This window comes from Sesamum indicum, linkage group LG9, assembly GCF_026168435.1.
Source record: "Sesamum indicum cultivar Baizhima isolate 11 linkage group LG9, ASM2616843v1, whole genome shotgun sequence".
NCBI classification, from domain to species: domain Eukaryota; kingdom Viridiplantae; phylum Streptophyta; class Magnoliopsida; order Lamiales; family Pedaliaceae; genus Sesamum; species Sesamum indicum.
Window position 1 is genome coordinate 3,499,602 of NC_142665.1, and position 27,828 is coordinate 3,527,429.

At 36.9% G+C, this 27,828-nt stretch overlaps 4 protein-coding genes across 4 annotated transcripts; all 4 read right to left on the minus strand.

Annotated features, from left to right (window-relative positions):
• Positions 1 to 55: 55 nt before the first annotated feature.
• Positions 56 to 2,777, minus strand: LOC105170455 (low-temperature-induced protein). The gene is made up of 4 exons (XM_011091217.3): positions 2,628 to 2,777; positions 1,493 to 1,759; positions 611 to 1,390; positions 56 to 423 (listed from the first exon to the last, which is right to left on the minus strand). The coding sequence occupies exons 1-4, from the start codon at positions 2,719 to 2,721 to the stop codon at positions 380 to 382; spliced, it is 1,185 nt and encodes a 394-aa protein (XP_011089519.2). The 5' UTR covers positions 2,722 to 2,777; the 3' UTR covers positions 56 to 379.
• Positions 2,778 to 6,134: 3,357 nt separating this feature from the next.
• Positions 6,135 to 11,013, minus strand: LOC105170456 (serine/threonine-protein phosphatase PP1 isozyme 2). Its single transcript, XM_011091219.3, has 4 exons — positions 10,240 to 11,013; positions 8,236 to 8,795; positions 7,925 to 8,140; positions 6,135 to 6,495 (listed from the first exon to the last, which is right to left on the minus strand). Exons 1-3 carry the CDS (start codon positions 10,436 to 10,438, stop codon positions 7,970 to 7,972), a joined length of 930 nt encoding a protein of 309 aa, XP_011089521.1. The 5' UTR covers positions 10,439 to 11,013; the 3' UTR covers positions 6,135 to 6,495; positions 7,925 to 7,969.
• Positions 11,014 to 11,939: 926 nt separating this feature from the next.
• On the minus strand, positions 11,940 to 16,758 carry LOC105170457 (uncharacterized). Its single transcript, XM_011091220.3, has 3 exons — positions 16,301 to 16,758; positions 12,583 to 15,110; positions 11,940 to 12,450 (listed from the first exon to the last, which is right to left on the minus strand). Exons 2-3 carry the CDS (start codon positions 15,049 to 15,051, stop codon positions 12,256 to 12,258), a joined length of 2,664 nt encoding a protein of 887 aa, XP_011089522.1. The 5' UTR covers positions 15,052 to 15,110; positions 16,301 to 16,758; the 3' UTR covers positions 11,940 to 12,255.
• A 2,888-nt stretch (positions 16,759 to 19,646) lies between these two features.
• On the minus strand, positions 19,647 to 26,543 carry LOC105170843 (uncharacterized). The gene is made up of 9 exons (XM_011091766.3): positions 25,725 to 26,543; positions 24,325 to 24,510; positions 23,750 to 23,842; positions 22,963 to 23,145; positions 22,764 to 22,866; positions 22,413 to 22,598; positions 20,752 to 21,788; positions 20,267 to 20,655; positions 19,647 to 20,154 (listed from the first exon to the last, which is right to left on the minus strand). The coding sequence occupies exons 1-9, from the start codon at positions 25,986 to 25,988 to the stop codon at positions 20,094 to 20,096; spliced, it is 2,502 nt and encodes an 833-aa protein (XP_011090068.2). The 5' UTR covers positions 25,989 to 26,543; the 3' UTR covers positions 19,647 to 20,093.
• Between the last annotated feature and the right edge of the window lie 1,285 nt (positions 26,544 to 27,828).

Consider the following 27,828-nt stretch of genomic DNA (forward strand, 5'->3'; position numbering starts at 1 on the left):
TACAGGTCACTAAGTGAAATGATAGACAGGTAGTCACGAAAGCGAAGCCAAGGAGTCAAAGAATATCTTTGTATGAACAATTTACTTCCAAAATATATTTACACAGAGATTAAGCTAGAGTATATGAAGTGCTTCTTCATCAGGATGTAAGGTCCATATCCCTGTTTCGTTTTGCTCTTTCTTTACAGGATAACGAAACTGGTAGGAATACGCACCAAACCCCCTCCGCCTAGACACAGGCGGGTGTCACAAGGAAAATAAAGGAAAAGTATATACTAACTTCTGCTGTATCTATATTTGATACTTGAGAGGATATAAAACCAAAAGTAATCCATTCAAACTGCTTGTATATCATGTATTGTTGGCTGCATACGCGTCTTCAGTTGGCTTGAAGTATCTTTCCATGATTTTCTTCCTCAACAACTGGGACAAGATTCTCATCAGTGGATAAAAATCAGTAAAGCTTTATATGAACCTTAAATTTTAGTTAAACAAAGACAAATATTAAAGAAAATGTGTAATTTTGTGCTAATGTTATCTTAATATTCGAAGTCCGCATACAGTGACATTAGAAAAATAATCCCATATTCTGCTACTAAACGTAGATTACCTTCACGAGCATTGGATGAAAGTGGGACCGGGGAGGAGTTAGCACTGGCGGGGCGGTAAATTTCTGAAGAACGAGCCTTGGTTGAAATGCTGCGAAGCAGGGGTGCAGAACTTGTAATCTTTGATGAGACGGGAGTAGAAGATGAGCTTGCAGCCTTTGCCATTGAGTTGGAGGGCTCATCATGCCAGAAAAATGAAGTGACAGCTTCTTTCACCTTCTCCACCACCCCACTGTCTCCAGTGCTTCTCCTTGGACTTATGGCCTCTGTTATAGCTTGCGAAAGTGCTCTTTCGTCTTCTCCAGGCTCCAGCTTATTCATGAAATACTCCTTTACAGAAATACCTTTGTCCCATTTCTGAGGACTGCTGGCATATTGCCTCAGATCTCCTGAATTTTCGCCTGCTTTCTTGGCTTCATACCCTGGATTTGCTGGAACACTAAAATGCACAGTGTTCCTTGCTCTTTCTTGTCCTCCACCTTCAGTCTGAGTAGGAACATTGGCAGCTGACTCTTGTGCTTCAGGAGTTGTAATAGCAAGGCCAGCAATCTTCGATGCAAGTTTGTCGGTTGCATCAGACACAGCAGCATATGCTGGTCCCAGTTTTTCAGATACAGCTTCAGTCACGGTGTTGTTTGGACTAACGGGTACATAATCTTCTTTTGCAGCTTCATGTTTAATACGGTTTGGCACCATATGGTTCTGAGAAACGACAGGCACCGCTCGTGGATGCTGCCGTGCAGTCTCTTTTAAGCTCTCTGGTGCTGTTTCTGACTCATACACTGAATGTAAATCAGAAAAAAAAAAAAAACAAGGTGAACCATGATAATTATGAGAATCATAGTAGTAGTACTTTATATCAAGTTAGAAAGAGTAAAAATCACTTGGTGCTCCAAGATATTCAGGATCATCATCGAGTTCATCATCATCTTCCTCCAAGGTAACACCCCATGCAGGAGTAGTGTTATCGTCGTTGAGCTCGCTTCCATGTTTCTTCCTGCCACTCAGACTGTGCCTCAACTTCTTAGCTCTCTCCTTTACTTTGGAAAGAACAGACTTCCTGCCGTGGGAAGCTGGGCTCAGAAACTCTTCTTGATCATGATTTATTCCCGGCACAGGAGATGGGCTTGTTGACCAGTTTGTCTCATCAACTGCAGGTTAAGAGCAACAACAGTCTCATGGAGTATAAATTAAATCTATTAATAAAGAGTATTATTGGACTAATTAGACTTTATTTTCTGATGAAATTTCATATGTTATATATATATATATATTATAGTATTATTAAAGCATAAATAAGTTTGAAATATTTTATGTTTCTTAACTCCTCGAGAAGACAAAAATATGGAGAAAATTAATATCATTGTTTAAATAAAATATATCTAATAAGTGAATGATACGACGGAATTTTCAAAATTAAGTACTAACCAATGTATTTTATGATGATGTGCATTCTATCTAGTTTATTTGTAAATCCCAATATTTCTGAGGTTGAATTTACTTTTACTTGATTTTTCTTACATAAATGATCGAACATATATTCCAATAAATATGTCGAAAATATTAAAACACATATTTGTTTCTATGCAAGAAAATACGCATTATATTAAATAGTATTTCCCTTACGAGAATTAAAATTTTGATAAAATCGTTGCATTTTACATTTAACACGACATGTTTTACTGAAACCTAATATTTGTGGTAAGTGCGGACAATACGCATGCATTTTATTAGTCTATACTTTGATCCCACCACCTCTTTGCCTTCTTCATAATTATAGTGAGATGAAGAGAAGAGCATGACGATGATGAAATCCTCATAGGAAAGAATGAGAGCAGTAGTATGTCGGATTGAATTTTTTATTATAGTTTTTGTTATATCTTCTATTTCATTGCATATATATATCATACGTATAAAGATTACATCATAAATTTTATTTAAATTTTTTTTATACATGCATTGTGATATATATTAAATAGAATCACAATAAAAAAATCCAATGAATCCGATAGTAGGTACCTCTTAGGAGCTGCTCAAAAGTTGGTGAAGATGGAGGTAGTCTAGACATGTTAGGGCTGTCACAAGATCTTCGTGACCTTTCAAGTTGAGCCATTATATAAAATGTTTGTATTTTTATGTACCAATCTTGAAAGTAAGTGAGAGGAGACATATATATATATATGTATATAAGAGCATGCACCGTATTTCAAGGCATGCTTTCGGGTCTCCTTAATGGACTATATTTTGAAACCTCTCTTATTACACCTTAACCAAGAGACTTGCATTTGTGTCGGTTACCAAAATATATGCGTATGATGACCCACCTACACAATTAATTACCTGAAATAGAAATTTACTATCTTTCTGCAAATTACTGCTTCTTTTTCTAGTTTGTGGGTCTTGCATTTCTAATACTAGCCACCTTCGTACGCGGTTCCAGCAACAACACGTGCATTGCCTCTGGTGCTTTTTCCCTCCAAACCTTTTTTGGCCAATTTCCCCCCCTCGAATGGCCTATTAAAGCACTTGCTCATTCTGTTCAAATATATCATCGGCACAAAAAATGTAACAAATATTTAAGATATGGGATATAAACATAATAACTATTTTGAAAAGCATGAGATCATTATTTGCTAAACGCCGTAAAATATGGGACTAAGAATACAATTAATTCTTGTTGCATAGATAAATGAGTAATATGTTGGGTTGTGCAAGCTGATGCACATAACGGATCAATTTTTAAGTGTACCATAAGAAGGATAAATCAAAGGTTTCAAATTTCTTTATTTCAGATGTTGTGTTAAAGTGTGTGTATATATATATATAAGCACGAATACCTTCGTTTAATAGAATATTTTTGGTCTAGAAAGTCTCAAATTCTGAATCTTCCGCTGTGCGAATTTCCTGAGAAACAAAGTCATAGGCACGTAGGTTCAAGGCCAAACCGACTACTCCAAGAGCACTCATCCATAAACCGGTTTCTGCTACAAATAACATAAAGAAATATAAGGATCTTCACTTTCACTAGTAGGACCAAGATTGTCCGTTGATTTCTTTATCCCATACCTGAGTTAGAGAAAAACAAACCTAGAAGCTTTCTTGGATTGAGAAGGCAGGGATGAAAGATCAGAGGCTAAGGCCTGGCGAGTAGCAAACGGAGATGAGTTTAGTCACACACTTAAGGTTAAACTCAATATGAAAACACGTATCTCTATTTTTTTTTATTAAATTACAGACATAACTTCTAAGAGGGTGTAAGAATAATGTACCTCATGAAGAAGTATATTTGTAATTTTTTGTCACTGAATAGGACATGTATTTGTACAACTACAACTTCAAAGATGTATATATAACTTTGTAATTCATGTTACATGCATAATGTATATATATCCGTATGCTTCGATCTATATTTATATTTATTTCTATATCTTTATAAACATGTAGCTAATGTTCCAGTGAATAGTTTCATTTGTTCTCCTCTTTCATGGTCACGCCATAGAACACTGTTGTTTTCTATGATAGAGACAAGATTTCACAGTTTGCAAAGGATTGATGAGTGCTGAGTGATGTTTGATGCAAAGCAAAGATGGTGGTAGCTCATTACCATTACTTATAGGGTAATTACCATCAACTTTCTTAAAATATTTATCTTAATTAGGGACTCAGTTTCAGTGCTGTATGACTTTTTATGTGCAATCTAGATTGACCAAGTTTAGCCTGTTGGTCATGTTTTAATGAAAAATACAAGTGACACATTCAACCTTAAAAAAATAAGAGATTATACTGATTAGTTTATCATAAAAAATAAATAGAAACATAGCAAAGACGAACGAATTGAGCTAGTTGTTGAATGACTGTTAAAATAAAAAATATTAATAGTTTCTCAAACAATGAGGAATTGTTTATAATTATATCATATACTAGAAGAACTCCTTTTAATATATCTTTATTTATAAGCATGTAGCACTCTTTTGTTGATTTCATTTCTTTATATTTTGGATCGTGTTAAATTGCACAAGATAAATAATATTTGAATTTGTAAATAGTGCAAATTCACTCTATACGTTCAAACGAGTTGGAGTTCTCTCAACCTTCCAAAATCCAACCTCCTAAAATGAACTACTGATCACACATTTATACTGTTTGGTAAATAAGAAAAGTCATCTTCTCATCTAGCTCGAAAACATGCGTGCTCGCTGGACGATCTCAATGACGGCCACATTTTTTCACCAGATCTGTATTTAGGCCCTGAGGATGAAAGAACGTGAGACTTGTCGTGTTCGTTCCCGATAACGATCCTCTAACGCTTAAATTAGTATGGTCGAGATAAAAACATGTGAGCTGATAAAAATAGGTTGAAAATTATAAAATGCCAATTACCTTAAATGATGTGTATCGGGATGTTTATAGGGCCTAAGTATACACTATTGCTTGGGCCACATGTCGCACTCTACCGCACCAATGTCCATGATCGGATGGTTCCTCCTTTGTCTGCGATTCGGATCTTCTCCTCGGGTATAAAGGTGAGTCGGGTATCCTCAAACCCAACCCGATAACTTAATCCACGGGGCTTCATCAGCTATTACTAAATTACCCCTCATTAAGGGTAGTTTGGTACTTTCATAAAAAAATTGGCGTATCCCTCATCATCTTCATTGACCATATTGCATGAATTTTCATTTGTCGGAACTAAATCTAAAAGCTTTTTGGAGGGTATTTTAGCATTTTCACCTCGTAGCTATCTCATTGATAGATTCCTTGATCGCGTCCCGTTCATTTCTCCTATCCAAATCATTAATACTACTGTAGAGTGATGCTGAAATTTTCAGATCACATAGTTTCTTTTGCTACCCTCCGCTTGTTTTTCAGTCTTAATTTGTGAGTTGAGCTTTGTTGTTGTGTTGAAAACATTTAGAAACAAGAAGAGGCCCCAATGATTTGTAACAGTGTAAACCTCAATTGCTTAATTGGACGGCTTCCACGTAACCTTTCTGGCAAAGTTGGGTAACAACAAGCATTTCAAATCAACTGATAAACACCAGAGATGCACATTGAACCACGTTTAACGTAGAAGCAACAGTAGATAGATGGTCGTACCGAGACGTAGAGGCCAGTCAGCAAAAAGGAGACCAAATTGGCTACTTCATCCGCCATACTTCAGTGCTCATTCGTATCTGGCCCAAAAATGACCACTGCTTTGTTTGTACACCAATTATACCAAGTCGATTTAGGAAATTCGATATACACATGGTAAAGCAAAAGCGGGTGAAAATTTCATTGGCCGAGTACGGGAGTTAGTTTTCGTCGTTGCAAAGACATGTATCTAGAGCCAACTAAGATAAGCTTTATAGCAACCACAACCGACAGGGAGGAAAGCCAGCTCTCAGCCAATATGCGATTCAGTATATAGGACATGTTACAAAGGTGAACAGGGCCTTGCAACAATTTCTCCATGTTTTTGGAGTCCAGATTGAATACTGAAATATAGCTTCAATCAAATTCCTATCCGACTCTGATAGCAGACCATTCTGCGAAAATAGTTATAGTACATTACGTCGAATGTTACAGTTTTGGGGATTCATCAGAACAGTGTTCAAGAGGAGGCAACTTTGCGAAAATCGGAACACTACAATTGCACCGCAATTTACAAACAAAGTGTATTTACACAATCAATCATAAATTGCGTCAAGAAAGATATAAAATGAAATTCTTTTTGAAAAGAAATACAGCACTTTGAACCAGTTGAGCAAACGTTGCCTCCGAAGCTTTCAGGGTTTCCGCAGGAGGAACCAACACTTGAACAAGATTCTAATTCATTCCCATCGCGTAATACCATAGTATCACATTCATGTTGCCAGGTTCTACAAAATCAAGAAGCCAGTACATTCTGGCACCAAAAGTGCACATAATCAATAATTAGGAACAAGTCACAACACATGGAACAATGTGAAAATTCATAACTCGGCCAGAACGAAACCAACCTCATCAAAAACCCTACAACATGTGCCACCTTAAGAGCAGCATTGCAGAAAACAGTAAATGTACGAACAGATCTAAAAAAATTTCAAGGCTCTTCAACCACAATACAATGTGGTTTAAAAATATCCACCAAATATAAAATAGTTTAAGCATCATTATTATTTGGTTCTTCCGCAATACATTGATCTTTTTTATAAATATAAAGCACTGTGCAAAAGGAATAAAATTGTGCAAAAAGCACTGTCAATGGTTAAATATAGAAGCATAACATACTATAGTATTACAAGTTTAATAGTTACATCTTATAGATGTAAAGAAACCATGTTTGCAAGTTAGAACAGATTTAAAAATTAAAACAGCTTTAAGAGCGTCCAAAGTTTCCACCTCATGATTTTAGCTAGTTAGCTCTAAATCCCAAAACAACACAGCCAGATTAAGATTTCCACATCAACAAACCTTTTTCACCAATAAATTAGTTCAAATGCAAGTACAAACTATAAGCCAAGGAAGTAATCAGCAATGAAATATTGTATCCAGTTAAGCACAAATACAGAAAGATTATCATTAAGATGGGGGGAAAATCCTTTTAAGTAAACCTTTGTTATTATTTATTCAAGGGGAAAAAACACAACGGAGCTGAAATTAATATGATCTCTGGTATTCAGTGTATCTTTTACCGCAAAGAAAAATTGGTATTTAGACACAAAATCCTACTAAGGGATTGTTTCGAATATTGTATCCAGAAACCTCCATTGTTGGAACAAAATCATTGGGGATCTCACCAGACATGCATACATATACATGGTCAGTATCAGTCTTCTTTTCTAACAAACAAGCATCACATGCCCTGAGTGCGCATTAGGTCAAGCAGGAAAGAGATTCTTTTCGAACATCATACAAGTTTGAAACTAAAACATGTACAGAAACCAGATAACGGAATCAGTAACCAGGATGGAGAGATCCGGGGAGACCCACGATGGAGAGAACCATAAACAAGGTTCAGAGGATCAAAGCTCTGGGTCAGATCTGAGCTTAGGAATTGTAAAGAAGGTACCTTTTCCCCAAAAAAAAGTCACTAACCTTAAAAAGAGGCAAAATATCTCCTTTCAGATAACTTCTTGTAAAGTATGGTTCTAATTTTTTCCTAAAATACTAGGATCCCTATCTGAAATCTAACAAATCACTCAACAATTTCCACATCGGAAATCTAACTACCACAGACAGAAGAATAGCAGACAATATCATTGACGTCTTTCTACAAGAACCAGAACTGCTTGAGTTTCTGGTTGATGTAGTCCATACAATCCAGAAATTGAAAACAGGGAAACAAAACTAACCTGGAAATTCCTAGAGAAGTTGGGAGACAGTTACCAAAACTTGCTTCACAAGAACCGTTTTCTATCCGTTGGTTTCAGGATCTGAAATGAGCACATCAAACTCTCGTCAACACTCATCATAGCACCAGCATTATCAAATTCGCCGCAATAGTTAGGAGCTGAAAATATTGTAACAAGCTGCCTTTCAGCAAAAAATTCATATCCATCTTCTACAACCTGCCCGAGAAAGCATCTAAATATCAGACTACACTCCATAGAATTACCAGTTAGGTGGTTTCAGAAAAATAAGAGAGAGTGAGAGAGAATACCACCTGATGAGCACGACAAACAAGGTCCATATCATGCTGCATGAGAAATTCAGCCACCTTATCTGGACCAAAAGTGTACGAGACTCCCCTGTCATTCATCCCCCAACCTTTAATTTCTCTACTAGGGTCAGACCAAAGTAAATCACAAAGCAGACCAGTGTCAGGAATATCTGTTGGACGAGGTAAATTTCTTATTTGATCCAAGTTTGTTAGATCAGGAGAAAGACCACCGTGCATGCAGAGTATCTTATCATCTATAAGAGCTGCCACAGGAAGGCAGTTAAAACAGTCAGTGAAAACTTTCCAGAGCCTCACATTGAAACGGCGTTTACACTCATCATAGAATCCATATATCCTATTAATAGAAGCGCATTCATGATTCCCTCTTAAGAGGAAAAAATTCTCAGGGTATTTGATTTTGTAGGCAAGAAGAAGGCATATTGTTTCTAAACTCTGTTTGCCGCGGTCTACATAGTCCCCCAAGAATAGATAATTGGCCTCCGGAGGAAATCCCCCATATTCAAAAAGCCTTAGAAGATCCCCATATTGCCCATGAATGTCACCTGAAATCCAGAAAGAAATTTTTGGAATCACGATATTCTCAGATTTTAGAAAAGAAGATATAGTGATAAAAGAAAGAAGACAGAAAGACAATATTGAAAACTCCCACGAAAACCAAAAGTCCAATTTAAGGTTGATACTCAGTATCAAAGGAGCAAGAGGCAGAAAAACAATTATAACTTCAAGTTTTCAACCAAGGGAAACAATACTGATTAGAGAATTATTTGACTTTTCTACCAATAGCGAATTCCGTGCTTAATAATCTCCACAGGTACCAATCAAGGAGAGACAGACTCTACCAATAACAAAAAGGAAATGCATTGAGAGCAAGCAATTTGCCAGTAATTGATTCCCAAACACTAAGAAGAAATGACATTTTCCAACTCATGGATAATAGCAGAATACCAAACCCTGAGGACAACCAGAGAGACCGAGAAATCATAGAGTTCTAAAATTGTAGGTAAGAAATCCAGGCTCAAAAAGGACGACACAAAAATAAAGTATATACCCAAGTCCAACGAAGATGGAAAGTAGACATAATGTTTAGAAATATAATAGTCACCTAAAATCAGAGAAGGCATATTTATCTTGCTTTGTGTCAAAATAAACGAAACCGTCAATTTTCTCACAAGGCTCCTGTTACAGGAATGTTTCAAGTAAATGCTTTAGCTAGTTCATCAAACATGGCACTAGAATGGGAAATAGAAATCCATGAGAAACCATGATTTGAAGTGTGAACATTTGTTTTATTTCACTTAAAAATAGGCAGAACTAATATATCACCATTCTTACATGTTAAAAGCATCACAAATTCATCATTGTCAACTGTAACACCATGATAACTCGTACACCCATATATAAAAATCTGAGTGCATGCAAACCCGCAGCAGGGACAAGTTCAAGTTAAAATTCAGATTATGAAATCTTTGCAAATATATATTGTAACAAAATAACTTCACAATTGAATCAATACAGCTTAGGTCCTTCTTTCTACTAATAATTAAAATCACATTAATAATGTGGCCTTAATAAAAGAAGTAAAGCAGAATCACGACTCCCCAAATAAAAATAGCCAAAACCATCAAAATAGAGTTTTGACTTTGAACTTTTTTTGCATTAGTATTTCCCCTTCAAAACAAGCTTAATACGTTGCAAGGAAGGGGGGAAAAAGAAGAAAAAGAAGAAACAAAAGATTAAAAGAGAATTCGTAACAGGATCCAAATAAAATAAAATACGACCAAGTAAACTAAACTACCAAAGGGAAAGAAGCAATTTGCAGCTCACGATATATGTTTATTGTTCATACGAAATACAGAATTTTGTTCCTCCTCCTCCCATGGATAACACCACAGCGTATACCATTTTTCCACATTAAAACCAACTTTAACAAGTCATTAACAAGGCAAAATTTTACAAGCTGGGGGGAGGGAAAAGAAAAAGGAATACCGCAGATCTTGATAGGGGCCTCGAGCTCGAGGAGATTGGGCTGGGACAGGAAGATTTCACGCGCCGTCGTACAGAGAGCGCGGATTTCATTATCGGAGAGCTGTACCTGGCGCACAGTCCTCGCATTCCGAAACTCCAACAAGCGATTGATAATGTCATCTAAGACGGCAGGCTCTATCCCCTGCCCATTGGCCGCCATCTCTATCCGTCTCTTGTGATATCAACCTTTAAAGTTCACTGACAAATAGCAAACCCTAGATTTCCCAAAAACAATTATTAAAACCAAAAATTCCAAATTTTTCAGGGTTTCAATCCGTTGTCAGCGTAAACAAGAAAGAAGAAAATAATGTATGGATAATATAGCAAATATCGATTTGGGCACGAATTGAAAAAAGATGTTGAGGCTCTGAGGAATTTCGGGCTGCAACTCCGGTGCCGTGGGAGGCCTATACGTCATGTAAAGAGTAGGAATATATCGATTTATAGCCACGAATGATCGGATTTGATGGCAACAATATCGACAAAACTAGAAGAGAATCGTCGGAGTCGATGAACCCACCGCCCTCTTGGGGCTATCTATGCTACTGTGGATGGAGATTTTTGGACAGGACGTCCTCCCCCTTTCTTGAGGGACTTAGGCTCCGTTGTTCTCTTCTCCATTCTATGAGCTGTGTGCTTATGCCAAGTGACAATTCGAATGGTTGAATTCAAATTCTAGGGTTCCAATGAATATTCAACCCTATATCAAATTTCTTGGAAATATTAAATTATAGGACTGAGTTCGAGAAGATTATACACTATTTATCCTCAAACTTTACTACTAATTCGGTATTGGTCCTTATACAATCAAATATACAAATTTTGATCCCCAAACTGTCAATATTAATAAAAAAATTGTCTTTTCTTTTAAATATCCATTAAAATGAATGAAAAAAATAGCCGAAGAGCCCCACAGCCTGACCATCTTCCCCTCGGCTTCATGTTGCAACTTGCAAATTAGTTAACACTAATTACAAATATATTAGGTCTTTTTTTTTTTTCATTCAATTTAAAGAATAAAAAAAGAGTAATTTCGTCAAAAATTTGACAATGGGAAGAATTAAAATTATCACATTTAAGAAATTACTAGTAAAATTTGAGGGGGAGGGGGGGAATGTAATTCTCCACACCTGAGTTTGGTTCCTGTTCTAAGTCATTTTTATTATTAGTTTTAGTCAATTTCTAGTTGAATAAAAAATCCACAATCTTTCTCGGAGGCATCATTTTGCCCTACTTTGAACAGTTCAAAGTTAGATAAAAAGAAATTATCTATTTTTACTCCTTTCATATTCCTCTCTAATACTTACTTATTACTGCAATCTAATAAATAGAAATGACAGTAGCTATTGTAGCGTTTTGGTCCAATATTTTTAATTTTTTTTTTATATTTTTCTAAGGTCGCACGCTTATTTAGTATTGATGCATATAAGTTAATGTACGGTCATTTTATGTTTGCGCATGTAGTGATGCTTGTCCACTACGGTAATCTTTTGGTCATGAATGTGCTCGAAAGAAGCACGATTTCAATTTTTGTGTTGTATTTGAACCGATGAATTTTTAGATGAAGATTTCAAATCCGTAACAAATTCATCCAACTGGACTTTCAAATATAGCCATACTTGATTTGAAATCCATCCTAATAACAAACAACAACTCATGAATGATTACTAAAATTGATTTTCCATGTAAAATACATAAACATCCAGAACATCAACCATTAAGCTATGAATCTGTCTTGGCTACTAATGGACCACACTCTTACAAACCTCTTGATTCTCAAGAGGTAAGCCATGCATACGGCTTCCACTGAATAGGACATTGTATATCTCTATCCCCAATAAACTGTATAAAAGCAGAAATTGCGACCTAAACGTTACCCGATCATGCAAATTCACAATCTTATTTCCGACCGGGCAAAGATGAGAGTGTAAGACATCTTATAAAAACCTCAAACAGGTTTTTGAGACTGCTTTCAGATCATGTGATTTCTTCAGATATCTTGACTCCAAACGCATTTGTTGATAACATGGCTGATGTCCGGCTATTTAGAACTGATATGCCAATGGAGAATGCTTGTAAAAGGTTGAGTGATGAATTAAACTCGATTGAAAAGATTCCATCTTCAAATGGTGAATAGATGAATACGGGCCTCTTTTTCTCTTCAGTTTCTTCCTGTACAAATTAAGCGAATGTATGGAAATCAGATATTACAATAAGCATGCACATTTTGGTATCATATATGCCCAAAAGGAAGTGTCATTTAAAACTAAAATGAGACGGGCTGATAGCAAGAATGCAAATTACCTGAGAGAAAAGCTTGAAGGTGCTCGACTGGGATTTTGCTAAATTAGATCTCTGGCTTGACTGATTGCTGTTAGCAAGAACTCTTATGCGACAACCAAGGTCCCAGCCTCCACAGTCACAAGATCCGCCTGATTTCCATCTTTCAATTAGCGGCCACGGTTCTCCGTTGCTGGGCATCCCATGATGACCACTAGGAAGTATAACTGTCAAGCTAAAAATGTCATTACTTGCAGATTCATTCCCTTTGTCATCTTTTGAATTTGAGCAGCTTTTGACTTCTTGAAATGGCTCATTTAGACCTATCACTGATAGCTTATTGAAGGTACCCCTCCACTGACCATCTTCTTTTGATTGTTCATCAACCCTTTCCAGAAACTTTACAACAATAGCAGCGAGCTCATCATCACCTGTTAATGGGCCTGATTTCTGATCTATGTCTTGTGTCCCCATAGAAGACAAAACAAACTCCCTCACACAAGATTTACTGACAGGACGTTTTCCATTTGAATTAGTGCACAGAATATCAGAAACCTTCATCTGTGCAACAATGTTCGGTATATAACCATGATTTCTGTCCTTGCATCCTTGATTTTTCCAAGAAGCATTCTTTTTCTTCATTTCATTGAAAGAGAAGAACGTATAAACCCATCTTGGAGCAGTTTTCTTAGAACTCAATTTTTTAACTGTTGCTGCTAAAATATTAGTGCAATTATCAACTGTAAATGTGAACAGAGGATTGCCATTCTTTACAGCTACTTGCAAGAGTGCTTGCATCATCACTAATCCATTCTTCTCTGCCTTATGGGTTCCAATAATATCATCTGTTTTGCAGCCCTTTAAATCGAATCTTATTTTAATTGAATGCAAAGCTGGAGATTCTCTTTGACTGCCTGATGATTTTTTGGTCTTATCAGTTTTCAATGGATTTCTCTCTGATGATCTGTCGAAGTCATGAGAGTCACTACCCCTTGGCTTCAATAACGGATCAAGAAGCCTTCGCAAAGGACTAGATCTAGATCTGCTGGTAGCATTTGATTTTTCACAAGTTGAATTGCTGGAACTAGCTGAAGTTGATGTTACCTTTGGATCATCTCTGGAAACTGGATATGGTATAGCTAATGAGTTTGAGCTGGAACTGTTGCAAATTCTACCCACACCAGAGCTGAAATGATGAGTTGGTGAGGAATTCTCAACCGTGGTGGAATCTGCAATACTCACTTTCACCTGAAAAACCTTTTCTTCAGCTAAGTTTCTCGGCTTTGAACCTGAATTCTTCTCTTCCAGTTTCTTTCTTATGCAGGGACTAATTTCACTTCCAGTCAATGGTATTGTCTGTTCCTTACCAGATGGGCAGTTAATACTCCTTATTTCTTTAGCGCAGGATTGCTTTACATGCGCACCCTTGGTCTTGCCACTTCCATCCGGAAGGGAGTGGAAACAAGCACAATCAGATGCAAACTCAATATGGCAGAAGTTTCCAGTATATCCTCTAGAGCAGCTGTGGCAATTTGCTTGCAAAGATCTATTGTTGTCCACTTTGAACTCAGATTTATGGTCTAGTGAAAAATGTCTGTTTCCTGTATCATCTGTTGACTCGAGCACTACTGGTCTGTGTCTCTCAGAGAAATCATGATCCGTAACAATAAAACTTGGAACCAGCCGTTCAGCCTTCAAAGCTTCCCTTTTTTGCATCCCATCATTCCCTTTTAAACCAGAAATGATAGAATCCTTTTCAAAATGCCGCCATCTTGTGCCAGGAACTCTCCCTTGGGCTGAATCTTTACTTTTTCTATCTATTAGCCCATTCAGAGTGTCCAGACTAGAAGACTGAGATGCCTGCAACACGCTCTGCTGCGCTTTCAAGGGATTAATTGAACAAGCTTTGCCGTCTGGGAACTTTACTCCATTTCCTGCGAGAAGTTTGGTGCTGCTAGAACAGCCTTCAGTTGGAGTTGCATTTGAATGGCATGACAATGCATGATGATTTACTCCCTGCTGATGAGGAAACAACATATTTTCTCTGCAACAATGGGACGACAACCCTTCCGAAGTGATAAATGACGAATTGTTGCTAGTAAATTGTGGGTGCTTGCTATTTATACCAGAGATGTGATTAGAGTTACATTGCCACTTCTCAAGCTGGTGCCAGTCAAGGACCCCAATGTTGAAAGGTTTCTCCTGGGGATTTTCTCCTTTCTCCAAAAAACTAGGCAAATATGACATGTACTTAACAACCTCTTCACTTCTACCTAACTTCCTTTCAACATGCTGCTTCTCATGGAACCCTTCAAAGTTTTTCGTATGTTTTGGAACTTGTGGATGGAAATCACCATAGAACCTTTCACACTTCTCAAAGTTCAATATGGATCCCAACTTCTCCCTTTGTTTTGCTTCGGGCAACAAACAAGTATTTAGTTCCCCCATTTTCTGTTCATTTGATTCTTCACCAGAATCTAAATGAAACTCCATATGGCTGGTCAAATGCAATTTTGCATAGTGTAGTATTAGATTCAACACTCAGAAGCTTCCTGTTTTTGGATAATTTATGAACACAGTCAAGAAACCAAATTAATAGTCTATGAAGAAAAGAGAAGTTAAAATGGTTTATTGATGAACAGGGAAACAACCAGGGAAGAGGAGAGAAGAACTGAATCTAAATGCATTCCCAGCAATATATACAGCTATAGAAACACACATAACCTCAAAATACTCTATATATTTATAAGATATATACACATGTGTATTCTTCAGCAGATAAACAAGTCCGCGAAAGAATACGATTTCTTTTCTGATAGCCAAAAGAGACAACTTAATATTTGTTGGCAATGTTGGTGAAGGATCTAGTGTCACACGCTAATCCACATGTAGACTGTATGCCGACCCAGTTTTATACATAGACCTGCCTCACATTTCAATCTACAGCAAATTGCCACACCAAGATGGCCCATATCCCAATTGATTGAACAAGCAAAGGCAGCATCATCATAAAGTAAATAAGTGTAGTTGTACTTGTACCGGAAAGAACAAACTAAACATTTCGTTTTTCTCGTGTCGCAACAGAAGAACAAATCAGGCTTATGCTACTTTCTTATACTCTTGGTAATCTGGAGAGCAGCAGGAACTTTAAAATTGCCATTGAGATCTGCTTCTTCCATTAGCACAAGCAAACAAAAGCACCGTTTGGTATATTTCCTTTCTCAAAATATATCAGTCAAAGAATGATCATTTTATCTGTGGTTGCAAACTGTGTAACTTCTACAATACCAATTTTATCCAATTAAAGCAGCAAGAAGACAGCTCTGGGCATGTGTAGACAAGGGAGAATCAGACAACATATGGAAAGCCAAGACTCTGTGGTGTGTACTGCTAAAATACTAACAAACCTGAACTGTGGGTTTTCTTCAAACATGTAACTCATAATAAAACACTGCAATTCTGGATCCAAAAAAATAAAATAAAAGACAGCAATTCAGTCACAGGTAGCCCCAACCCCAAACCCGAAATTTCAAAGATTCAACAGCTGAATTTCGGTAGTTAACTAAAAAAAATTAATTGGCTCAAAGCCACCAACTTCATTCCGACACAACATAATGCAGTGTTTTACGGCATCATCAGCAACAATGATGGTCAGAATGAATATTCTACAACGTAAGGAAGGAGACATCCCACCCTCATAAAGGACAAGTAATTTCAAGAAATACAAGAAACAATCACATACCCAGAAAGCGAAGCGACCAAATCAGGTTCTTGAAATTGAGTAGCTGACCTGCCACTGCCACTGCCACTGCCAGCAACAAACGAAAATAGAAAAGCAGGATGTCGGTGACGGTGAGGGTGAGGGTGGGAATAACAAGAACAATGTTAACTGGGACAAGGAGAAACCAAACTGACTTTTTTCTGGAGTTGTGCGGAATATGCAGCAGAAATCAGAATCACAAGCAGAGAAAGAATTGTGGGAAAAAAGGGTACACTTTTTTGAGTTTGAGAGCGTTGAGTGAAAAGCGACCATGGTTGGAGCTCACTTTGTTTACTGGGGAAAGGACGATCCAACGGCTGAAAAGGGAGGAGGGAGGGGTCATATCATAGTCATATAGAGAGAGAGAGAGAGGCTCCGGTTGGGCCCATACAGCCACTGGCTTTTGTACATTTACTTTATTAGGATACATTACATACAATGGTGGCCAAAAGCAGCCTACTTAATGAACCATGATTTTAGACTTTCTGCTCCTTTCCGGAGAACTCATAACTCATTTAAATAACTATAATTACACTTCCTTGTCTTCTTCCTTTTCTATGATTTCACGTTATTATATCTAAATTTTATTCAATTTGAAAAATTCATTCAAGTGCTTTTTTTACGTTTATCTTGTTCAATAAACACATATATTTGATACAAAAACTTATGGAATTTGTTGGGATCAGCAAGAAAATTAAGTAAAAATTTATATTTACGCTTAATTAATTTATTACTGACTTATTACAGGTCGATTAAACCTGCTCTAGACAAATTATTTTAATACATGTTCACATACTAGTACATGTGAAGAAGAACATTTTTATTCTTATAAAGATAGTTTGATCACGAAATATTTGTTTAATCTATAATAGATATGTAAATGGGAAATATCGATTTTCATTCAATATTTTTTGTTGATTCAATAAATTGCGTGAATTTTACTAACAAAAAGTCATAAATATTATATGCAATTTTTTAAACTATAAGGAGCTATGTATAATTATATCAAATTTTAAAAAATGAGGTTCTGATTATCCATTTAAATAATGTAAATTTATGAAAAGGCATCCGAAATAGCGTTAAAAAATAGTAGTGGAGCATATAGAAAGGATGATTCCTACATTATAAATCTGATGATGTGTTTGAGCAGGCGCGAGTGCCAGTACTTGGGATACTTATAGTATTTTGATTGGCAGTTTCATCTTAAAATTTCAAATGATTATAATTTTTTATTCAGTTGGGGTAACAAGATGTCACCCATCATTTCGATTATTGTGAAATTCTATAATTTTAATCATTGTTTGTGTGATTCTTTATATTTTTTTATTTTTCAGTCAATTTTACTTAATTTTTCTTTTTTCTATAGTTATCTTTTGTGCCAAATATTCTTTTAGATATTGCTACCATAGTAGGGTAATTTTGGGCCTAGTCTCATGGATTTTGAAACAATCCAAATTCTATTGAGTTTCACGCTTGTTTTATTCGTGAGTGTAAATGAGTCAAGTTCGAGCTCGTTACCCTATATATAATAATTAAAAAGAAAAAAAAAATCTCACGAGCTGATAAGCTAAATATTTCTAGCTTGAGCTCGTTACCCTATACATATAATTAAAAAAAAAAAAAAGCTCACGAGCTGATAAATTTAACATTTCTAACTCAGCTCGAGAGGGCACAACTCGAGATCAAAACCCTCGAACTTCAAATCAAGCTAGCTCGACTCAGCCACCAAAATTAATTTATTTTACTTATATGATGACTCTTTTTATTTAAATAGTTATAGCAATGCCAAGAAACTTATTCGACAATAAATTATTCTTACTTTCAATTGCTTCGTTGTCCTCAATATCTTATGTTCCAATCTAATTTTAGTCCATGAATTTCTCAAGATGATAAAAGTCAACCTTTTTTTGTTAGTTAATTGTCTAAACTAACATAGGGACTGCACATACCATAGACAAAAGAGGAATATATGGTACTGAAATTGATACTAACTTATGGATCAAAATTCAAATTATCCCACCGACTTAATGGAGGTAAGCGGTGGAGCTGGAACGAGAATTTGGTGATAAACTGCTTTTGGCGCTCTGAGAAAAGTGGGCGCTTTACTGTTAGGATGGATGTGGTGAAGGAGCTCAGTTTGGAGAGGCAGACTCTATCGCTGCACGGATCTGCATCAGGCAGCAGGTGGAGTGGGAGTTTCTCTGGAGGTTCGTTTGGAAGACTTGTAAAGAGCCTCTGCCAACCATCTTAAACATGAGATAAAGGGGAGTACAGGTAGCTGAGGGTTGTCCATTGTGTGACGCTGAGCAGGAAGACATGCAACATTGTCTCCTGAAGTGCACGTATGCGACACAGGTTTGGGCATTGCCTCATTTACATTGGACAGAGATTCAAAAGGATTTGCAATGGTGGACTGAGCGAGAAGATGTTAAAAGTAGAATGGGATGATAAGCAATATCGGCCACTCCTACTCATATGTTGGGTTTCTGTTCCTGTGCCTGTGTGCGTGTCGAGTGGATGTCTTAGAACCACTCAGCTAGCTAGGCCACAAGACAAGAGGTGAGTAACATTGCAGTTCGATCAACATGCACACAGCAGAGCAGCTGAGCTAGAAGGATTCCGAGGAGAGGGCAACTCTGAGGTAAGAGTCTGTGAGGCAGGGGTCACTAAAAATCAATTTTGATGGCCCAATATTCAGAAAAGTACGTGCAGCCTTTACAGCTCGAGACTCAAAGGGAGTGGCGGGGGATGAGGCAAGCGACAGATTGTGCATGTCTCAGACCCTGAGCTTGCAGAGTTGCTTGCTTGTCGAGCATGGTCACGATTCAAAGGTTGAGGCGGAGGATTATAGCAAAAATATCATCCTACGGAATTGTCGGTGCTGGTTTCTTACTCCAAATAAAAACAAGAAAAAGATAGAATGATGATATACGAGGATTTCTGCAACAAGTTCAATTTGAGGCGGGCTTCCCAAAACCCCAGACCCAATCCACCAAAATACTCTTTGGACCCATGACTCATCTCGCCCAAACCCAGGACCCGATGCCTTCTACCCAGTACACCTAATTCAAAATTCTCACAACAATAAAAAATATGTATTTCAAAATATTAAATAATAATACCATAATTTTATAAATATAAGACAATGATATTATTGACTCATTAATTCTTATATTAAGTTTATATGTGTAAATTTTAGATTTTAAAAAATTACAACTTGCAAAATGCGTGACTTATAAATTAAAACTTTACCGTAATATACATAAAAATAAATATAACAGATGGCATGCATCTATACATATTTCTCAAAACTAAACCGTGAAAAATCTGACGGGAATCTGTCACATATAATAACTTGCTGTATTCTGTATATATGTGTGCCTATAAATTTACAAAGCAACCAAATTGCCCAGCCTCCTATCGAATTTCACTACAGTTTCAGAAAGAGAAATCAAGTTGAAGTTGAAGCACTAAATTTCCGGTATGAAGAAGCCAAAAAAAGGAAATGAGAGACCATCAACTTATAGCATTAGTCCTCTACCAGTATCAATCTATCTCAACTCAATAACTAGGGGGTGAATTCTAACAACTCAACTCCAAATGCACTAAATGCACCACTGTCTCGTTCTGTGCGATTCATGACAGGACGACAAGGGTACTTTCGAGATTGGAAAACTAAAGAAGCCATATATCTCTGCCTACAAGTTTTGTTAGCATCTAAATCCATATACCCTCTCACTCTTCTGTACAAGTTAACAATCCATTCTAATGCATTCTACTGGCACAGAGGCGGAAACTCATCTTCGTTCTTAAGGTGGATTGACTGCCCTGCAACCCTGAAAGCCCAAACCATGTCGATCTTTAGACATTGTCATCTAATAAGAAGCCTAGAGACTGGCAAACACATGTGGGCCTAAAGACAACGATGTTTGAGAGAATTTCTTTTACCTTTCCCCTATCATCTTTGCTGCTGAACCCTGTGTTTTCAGTGAGGCACCGAGGGTCGAGGCCCTAACATGATTCGAGCCTGAAATCACCTCTTCCGCAAGATTACCGATGGATCCAAATTCAATTCTACAAGATCCACTTAAATACCCATTGGTGTGATTCCTACCTCCAACCAAACGAGGAGATTGGCACTTGATATCTGATCTCCTTTGTCCTTGAGATCTGCTTCGTACAGGGCAAATTTCATGACTACCATTTTCAGAAGAATTTGACTGGCTGGAAGCAGGATATAAGCCATTAATTTGGCTATATCTGTGATGACGATTGTGATTGCCTGGTGCCTTATTTCTCCCCTTCATTTGTGAAGGCCGATCCATGTAAAGAACATTCTGCAAGGACGCAAAAAGTAAGATCTTGGATGCATTATGGTAGCATAATGAATGAAACACAAGCCTGAGAGAGCAACACAGTGAGGAAAACAATACCACATGCGGAAAGTAAGTGCCAGTTCCTCGTGCTTTCTGGTTCGCTTCAAATTGAAAGGCAGTACCAAGCAAGCCAGAGTCAAAACCAGGGTGCATCTTATGTTCTGTTGATATTGTGTGTGAATTCATCTGACAGAATTTATTCTCCCTGAGTGGCATCGATTGACGAACAATATCCCAAGGCTTCTTGGTGTGGATAGCAGAAGTTGATGATGCAGGATTGCACACTACATGTTCGGATATAGTAAACGCATGGCATAATTGACCACGAAGCAAACTCCTTATATGATTGTCATAATCTCCAGTCAGGTCAGCCAAAGGATTGAAAGCTTCTGATTCCCCTCCTGCACTCATTGAATCTGTTTCTCTAAAATCAAGAGACAGATCTTCGAGTCCTTTGTTCTCCAACCAAGATTTGAGGCCAAACTTCTCCGAAGCACATGCTAAACCAATTTGATGAGCCTTTAAGATTTCATTTTCAGTAGATGATTTTGAAGAAAAGTCATGTTGCTTATGGCAATGGTTCTCAGAAAGAGATGCACTGTAATTGCTGCTTGATATATAATCCATCGTGCCATTCCTCCAACCTGAATTAGGTGTTGCAAGGCTATCTTTGTCTCCAGTGATAGAATGGCCTGAGATGAAAATGCCATCTGAAGAATAGCAAGCCTCAGATGCCGTCTCTGATGAAACTTCTATTATTGAGTATCCGTCCATATCATTCTTAAACTCTAGAATAGGTCTCTGTCCCAAATCAACACTATAGTTATCAAAATCACTGACAGATGACTGTAGAAGCAAGTCATCGTCAGAAAACAACTCAACCGGGGATGATAAAGATGAAGTCAAAGACTCTTCATCATCAAATTCCAGGGCCAAACGCCGAATGCTACTTCTATGTTGATTTTCATGCCTTGCACGGGTATTTGCGAAAAATTTGTGGATCTCATCAGCTACTTTATCCCTTGGTCGTAAAAGAATTTGACCAAGCTTGCGAGCACCATACTTGAACGCGCTCCTTATACGATAGAAATTGCCTAGAAGAGAGCAACATAAGGACTATCAACTTGAATCTTAGAAATTATTACACCAATTACTATTAGGAACACCATATATTCCACCAAAAGCATGCAGAAACAATTCCACAAACAATAGTAATTCCCCAAGAAGACTTAGCAGAGATGACTAACTGAAACGTCAAGCAAAAATATATGTAAAGCATTCAACTCAGAGCCAGGGAAGACTGGCAGCATGGTCGATCTAGCATTATGCAATAACAACATTGCATTGCACGTAGCTGAATCAATAAAATCTCCTGCATCTGTTGATAAGAGTAAAAGCAAAGGTAGGATTTTGAGAAGAACCTCTTTGAACGTTTCCACTATCTAAGAGGGCCTTTAATTATTTAAATCCTAATTCACAATGTAACTGCAAATAAGTGTTTGGTCAACTTTATTTTTCCCATCATGCAACTTGAAAGAGCATGAAATGCAGGCGCCATGACTTGAGAAGAAGCCTGTTAAAAGCCAATTTTGTTCAACATCACCCCAAAAGTCGTGGATTGAACTTTTACATTTGTCAATAATCTAATTCAACTTAATTATGCAGCTGAAAACAGTGCAGAATGTCATTTGAACAGAGAAAATCAGTAATTTGCATACCTCTGTGAACACTGCGCCCAAGATTATTATTTTCCTTCAGCGGGTCAACTATATTAAGGTGTTTTGTTTGAAATGCCTTTGGTTGAGCTTCAAGCCCCCTAGAAGAGACTGAAAACATTTCCATGCAGTCCTCCAGAAACGCTTCACTCAGCAACAGATCTTTCCGCTCACTTTCAGGCATCTTCACTGCATGGACATAACAAAAAGAAAAAGGAAAAGATTACCATTAAGTGGTGACAAGGATAATGCAAGCTACTAAGAGAGCCCAAGAGTGTGTATACTGTCAGAGGAGGAGAGTTGAAATGATGTTTAGGTCAAACCATAATTATATCATTTAAGGACATTGCTTACCTACAATATCAGGTAGAGATAATTTACAAATTGGACCTTTCACACTGATACAATAGTTCTCCCAATCAAATTGACTGTAGTAATCCAAAAACCTATGAAGTACCTACATATAAAAATATATATATATATATCAAACTGACGAAGGCATCTATTTGCATATAATTTGGAATGTCAATATGGATTAGTCAGAGGTGATTACCGCTAAAGGGCCACTTAACGATGAATGGAATAGATTGAATATGTAGAGGATAAGTGTTTCCAGAGCATATGTGGATATTAAACCATGGTGTGCTCCAAGGATACGACTCTCATAATAGCACCAAGTTTTGACCAGGATAATGCTACGTTTAAAGAGATGATTTCTCCCAACAAGGCGATCTACCTGAATTGGTAAACGTGTCCACAGAAAACAAGTGTTAAGCAACCACAAGTACAACATGCAATTTCAGAATTTATATTTTAAAACAATGGACTGAAAACCTAGGAGTGCACAATCCATGATAGTCATCAACATGATCAATTTCAGCAGAAACTAACAGAAAAATTTACTGTAGAGTGGAGGAACACAATCAATCTTATGCAAAGAACTTTTTACCACAATTTACTGTTCATGTTATTAAACAGACAATGTGCACAAACAACAAGGAAATCTGAAATTAGATTCCAGTTTGCCAACATCCCCAATCCAATCAACCACAGGAACAACTACTAAAGGGATCCAGCATTCTCCGGTCACTATAGTGTCAGGGAATGCACCAATCATCCATGTTCAGGAAAGTGAGAAGAGAGAGCGAGATCTATTTTAATTAAACTTTCAGACAACAGACCCATGGAAGATCACTTCAGGTTGTATCAGCTATTTTGTTGGAAGAAATATATGTCAAGGATATGTGTTTAGTGTGTCACATGGTGCAAAGTCTACACAATTCAAAAGTAACAAAAAACCTCGATTTCTAGCTTCACAAGAATGAAATCTTTGTTCCTACCTGCTCAAGGAAACAAAGTGTCGAAAGTCCACCTAACTGATTGAAGGATATGTCAATCACAATGTTCCTCACAAGGCATTTTACAAGTTTAACCTGCCGTCAGAAGCAAGACAGCCTCAGCTCATAACATCATAGAACAGCGATGCATATCAAGAGAGAACTACACAATTCATTCAACAAAAGATTAATTAGACCACCACAATGACCTTTAAACAAGCCAAAAAGTACTGCAAATGAGCCACTCTCCTTGAAATGGAATCACAATGGACTGCATTGAAAACCATAAAGGCAAAGCAACAATAAAGGAAATAAGGAGAGATGGAACAGAAGTTTTGGTTGGGATGTGGAAGTTTCAAGTCCAAGATGACAAAAGCAGATGGTTAAAATTGACACTATTAAATAGTATAACGACAAGAAAATTAATGCATATCCAGGGTTTACTTAGCATAATCCAGCAGAAGAGGTACTTTCAATAACGATAGATAAAGGGTAAAAAATCAAGTATAGTGTTCACACAGTTAAAAAAATCATCTAGAACATATTAGAGCTGCTACAAAGATCTGAACAGGGAGTACCTCGGCATCAATAAATTGTGTATCCTTAACTTCAAACTCAGCATTTTCATTTTTCTCTTCACCCTGTAATAGAGCAAGAACATCATGGGCCAGACATTCATCGGCTTTGGGACCTTTAAGGATGGTTAAATCAATGTCACCATCAGGTAGGTATGTCTTGAGTGGCACTGACCCATAGGAGACAACCTGATATGAATATGAAGGAGTCAACATTAAACAATTGAACACTTCAACGAATAACAAATTAACAGTACATACACAAGCACAAATGTACACTTTAATAGCGAGTTTTACTGCAATAGATCTAAAACTTCTACATCCAGTTTGTCTCACCAGCATCCTGGGCTCAGAAGAACTAAAAAACACCGTTTCTGGAAATATAACTCGATTAATATGTGTGAACATCTTATTGTTTAGCAGGAAGAAAACCTCAGGTTTTTATCAAGGATCGCCTCAGCTCCATGAGGAACCCAAAAAGTATAAACCAACCTTAAATTCATCTATTGCTTATGGTGTTTCTCCTAATATGCAATATGCATCAGTTAAGCAAACTTCATAATCAACATCCAAGAGGAACAGACAATTTATTACAAGAAGTTGAAAAGAAAATCAACAAGGCCACAACAATGCTGATATGTAAATATTTCTTTTGTTATTAAAGGCAGCTAAACTACTGTGTTCTCCTGGCGTGAAACAGTTCGTCCTCAGTACACTCACATCTAAAGGGACCACCCTGCACCTATACTTCATGGTTGACTCTTAAAGTCACTCCACGAATGGGGCTAGCAGACACAGATACACCCATGTAGCATCCCCAAGTCTTGCAATTTCATGTTGCTACATCCTGTTCGTAATAATTTGCGTCGCACACGAACAAATTTGCGTCCCACTTTTCAATTTTCGTCGCAATACACCTTTTTTACCAAATGGAGAAGCAAGATTAGAGAACTTATTGACACTAGAATCTAGCATATAACTCAACCCCAATACCATGGAATCTAAGAAATTGTAAAAGTTTTCACTTTTTCTGTGAGACAATTATCTGATGAATCATCAAAGTCAATCACATTTTTCCTCGGCACAATAAGCAACAACGAGATGATACCTCGATTGATCAACTATCTATAACCAGATAAAGAACCTCGGAAACTGTTTAGAACAGTATACAAATGTAGCATCACGCATCACAACAAAAATCAAAAATAATTTATTCGCAGAAAATCTACCACAACTTTGGCACACCACATGAAAGAAGTAATTTAAACAAATGAGCCTACAGAGCAAAACACCTATAAAATAAACTTGAACAACTTTCCACTGGCATGCAATTTTTATTTTAAAAAAAATTACAAGAAACTAAAAATTTGAAACTAATAAACTTAGAAAAAAATATATATCACCTCACAGTTCAGATGACTTTTGACAAGCAGCTGAACGTAATCAATGACGTCTCTTCTCTTCTCCTCCGAGTCGAGTCTGGGGTGTACACAATTCAGTACCTGCTCCGCCGCTTCCTCGGCGGCGCATAAACACTCCTCGCTAATCGACGCCGGATCAGGGTGAGGAGAACACTTCAACCCGGAACCGAAAGCGAAAGGCGCCTCCTCCGACGAAAAGCTGCCTTTTGAAATCACCATCCCAAGCTCACCCATCTTTTTTGTCATTTACAACCACAAAAAGGGCAAAAAAAAAAAAAAAAGAAACGACACAATCAAACACCAAAGAAAGAAGAATTCTCCATGGCTCCTACCCTCACTCTTCTTCGTTCGTCTCAGCTATGGCGTTTCCGAGACATGGGTTCTCACTGTCTTGTCGTCACATGAAAAGGCAGAGAATTTCAGAACGAGAGGGGTTTAGAAATTGGGGTTTGCGTATATATATACGAGGAAAGGATTAAGGAAGGTTTTTCAGCCAAAAAAAAAGCAAAAGGGGTAGAACGAAAAATCCGGAGATGAAGACGAAAACTGTAATAATTTGTGTGTACTCATCATCCTCCAAACCTCCCCCTCCCTTTTTCAGTTATTTGCAGAGAGATGACTCAAACAAAACAAACCCGCCTTCATCTTCTTCCTCTTCTCTCTACCCTCTATTTCTCTCTCTATCATACATATATACGTATAGGTCTTGATTTTTCTTTTTTCTTTTTCTTTTTCCTTTTCTGCTCGCGAAAAATATCAACACATGGCGCGGCAGAAACCCGGGACGCGACGAAAGGAGAGGGAAGAGAAACAGACGCGCCTATTAAAATATATTTTTATTTATATATCATACCAACGATACGCCGTCGTCCTACTGGATTTATGGTCTTTACTGCGTCGTTTTTGATGGATTTGCTGGGTCTTACATCTCTGGATTTTTGTAATTAATACAGATGTGGAAAAGACAATAATAATATGAATCCCAATTTATTTTTTTCTATTTGATTTTATAGCACATGAAAATGTTGCATTTCATACCAACCTCAAATATATCATCCAAAAAGGAAAAAGAAAAAAAAACATCAAACAAAAAAGTTATAAATGTAGAAAATATAATCCCTCGAATCGAGTCTGCACACGTGTTACTTGTTCAAGTATGATAATGATCGCAATTTATTATTTATTTTTTTAAAAAGACAATCGTTAAAGTACAATGATGATAATTTAATAATTAAAATTCAACGGATAAAGGTGTTTAATCCACCCTGTTTTTGACATAATAATTAATGTTTGTCGAATGCATGTAGATTTTGTTGAAAGTTACGCAGTTTGATCTGCAACACGTGTACAATATATATTACATGGGATAACCGTAATTGTCATATACACGTAGGTTGCCGTATATAGATAAAAATTTCTATAACGAAAAAATTTTATTAGGCAACAAACTTAATCTGTGATGATACAAAATTTCATAACACTATTTAACACATGTCGACTATATTTAAAATCATCATTAATTGAGCAGTTAAAAGAAATACAAGTATGAATATACAAACATTTAAATCAATATTTAATTTATATATTTTTACTCATCACGATACGATGAGAAATTATATTTTCAGGATAAGAAAACGATACATACCATCATAGTTCAATTTTGTTAGATGTTGCCCTCGTTTGGCCCTGACGCAACTTTTTTGTGTTGTTTGACTTTTTTGTTTTTCAATAATCAATTTGAAATTAAATTTCATCCAAATCACATTTTGGTAAAAATTATAATTTCTAACTTTTAATCCCATCTTAATTATTTTTCATTTAATTATCCATGATGATGATATTTTGTTTGAGTATATGATATCATTATGTGCACATATTATAGGTAGAGATACAGTATGCCACGATATGTAGTAATTAAGAGAGGATAGAAAAGTCAAGAAATGGGAGTGATGAGGCACTACATATGTTCCTAAGGAGGGAGATGTTTGTTAATGAGATTTTGCTGAAATTAGGATGTAAGAAAATGAGAGTGGAAGTTGTTTGTTGGGGGTTGTCTGTCCCACTTTATTTTGTAAACTAATTATTG

Excerpts from the sequence above, each read along its gene's own strand:
- LOC105170455 (XM_011091217.3), bottom strand. The coding sequence starts at position 2,721 with ATGGCTCAACTTGAAAGGTCACGAAGATCTTGTGACAGCCCTAACATG. Across the intron at positions 1,760-2,627 it reads TTTTGAGCAGCTCCTAAGAG|TTGATGAGACAAACTGGTCA; the intron begins GTACCTACTATC and ends CTTAACCTGCAG. Across the intron at positions 1,391-1,492 it reads TGAATATCTTGGAGCACCAA|TGTATGAGTCAGAAACAGCA; the intron begins GTGATTTTTACT and ends ATTTACATTCAG.
- LOC105170456 (XM_011091219.3), bottom strand. The coding sequence starts at position 10,438 with ATGGCGGCCAATGGGCAGGGGATAGAGCCTGCCGTCTTAGATGACATT. Across the intron at positions 8,796-10,239 it reads GGCCCCTATCAAGATCTGCG|GTGACATTCATGGGCAATAT; the intron begins GTATTCCTTTTT and ends TCTGGATTTCAG. Across the intron at positions 8,141-8,235 it reads TTGTTTGTCGTGCTCATCAG|GTTGTAGAAGATGGATATGA; the intron begins GTGGTATTCTCT and ends TTTCTCGGGCAG.
- LOC105170457 (XM_011091220.3), bottom strand. The coding sequence starts at position 15,051 with ATGGAGTTTCATTTAGATTCTGGTGAAGAATCAAATGAACAGAAAATG. Across the intron at positions 12,451-12,582 it reads CCTTCAAGCTTTTCTCTCAG|GAAGAAACTGAAGAGAAAAA; the intron begins GTAATTTGCATT and ends TAATTTGTACAG.
- LOC105170843 (XM_011091766.3), bottom strand. The coding sequence starts at position 25,988 with ATGACAAAAAAGATGGGTGAGCTTGGGATGGTGATTTCAAAAGGCAGC. Across the intron at positions 23,843-24,324 it reads CACAATTTATTGATGCCGAG|GTTAAACTTGTAAAATGCCT; the intron begins GTACTCCCTGTT and ends TTCTGACGGCAG. Across the intron at positions 20,656-20,751 it reads GCACTTACTTTCCGCATGTG|AATGTTCTTTACATGGATCG; the intron begins GTATTGTTTTCC and ends GCGTCCTTGCAG.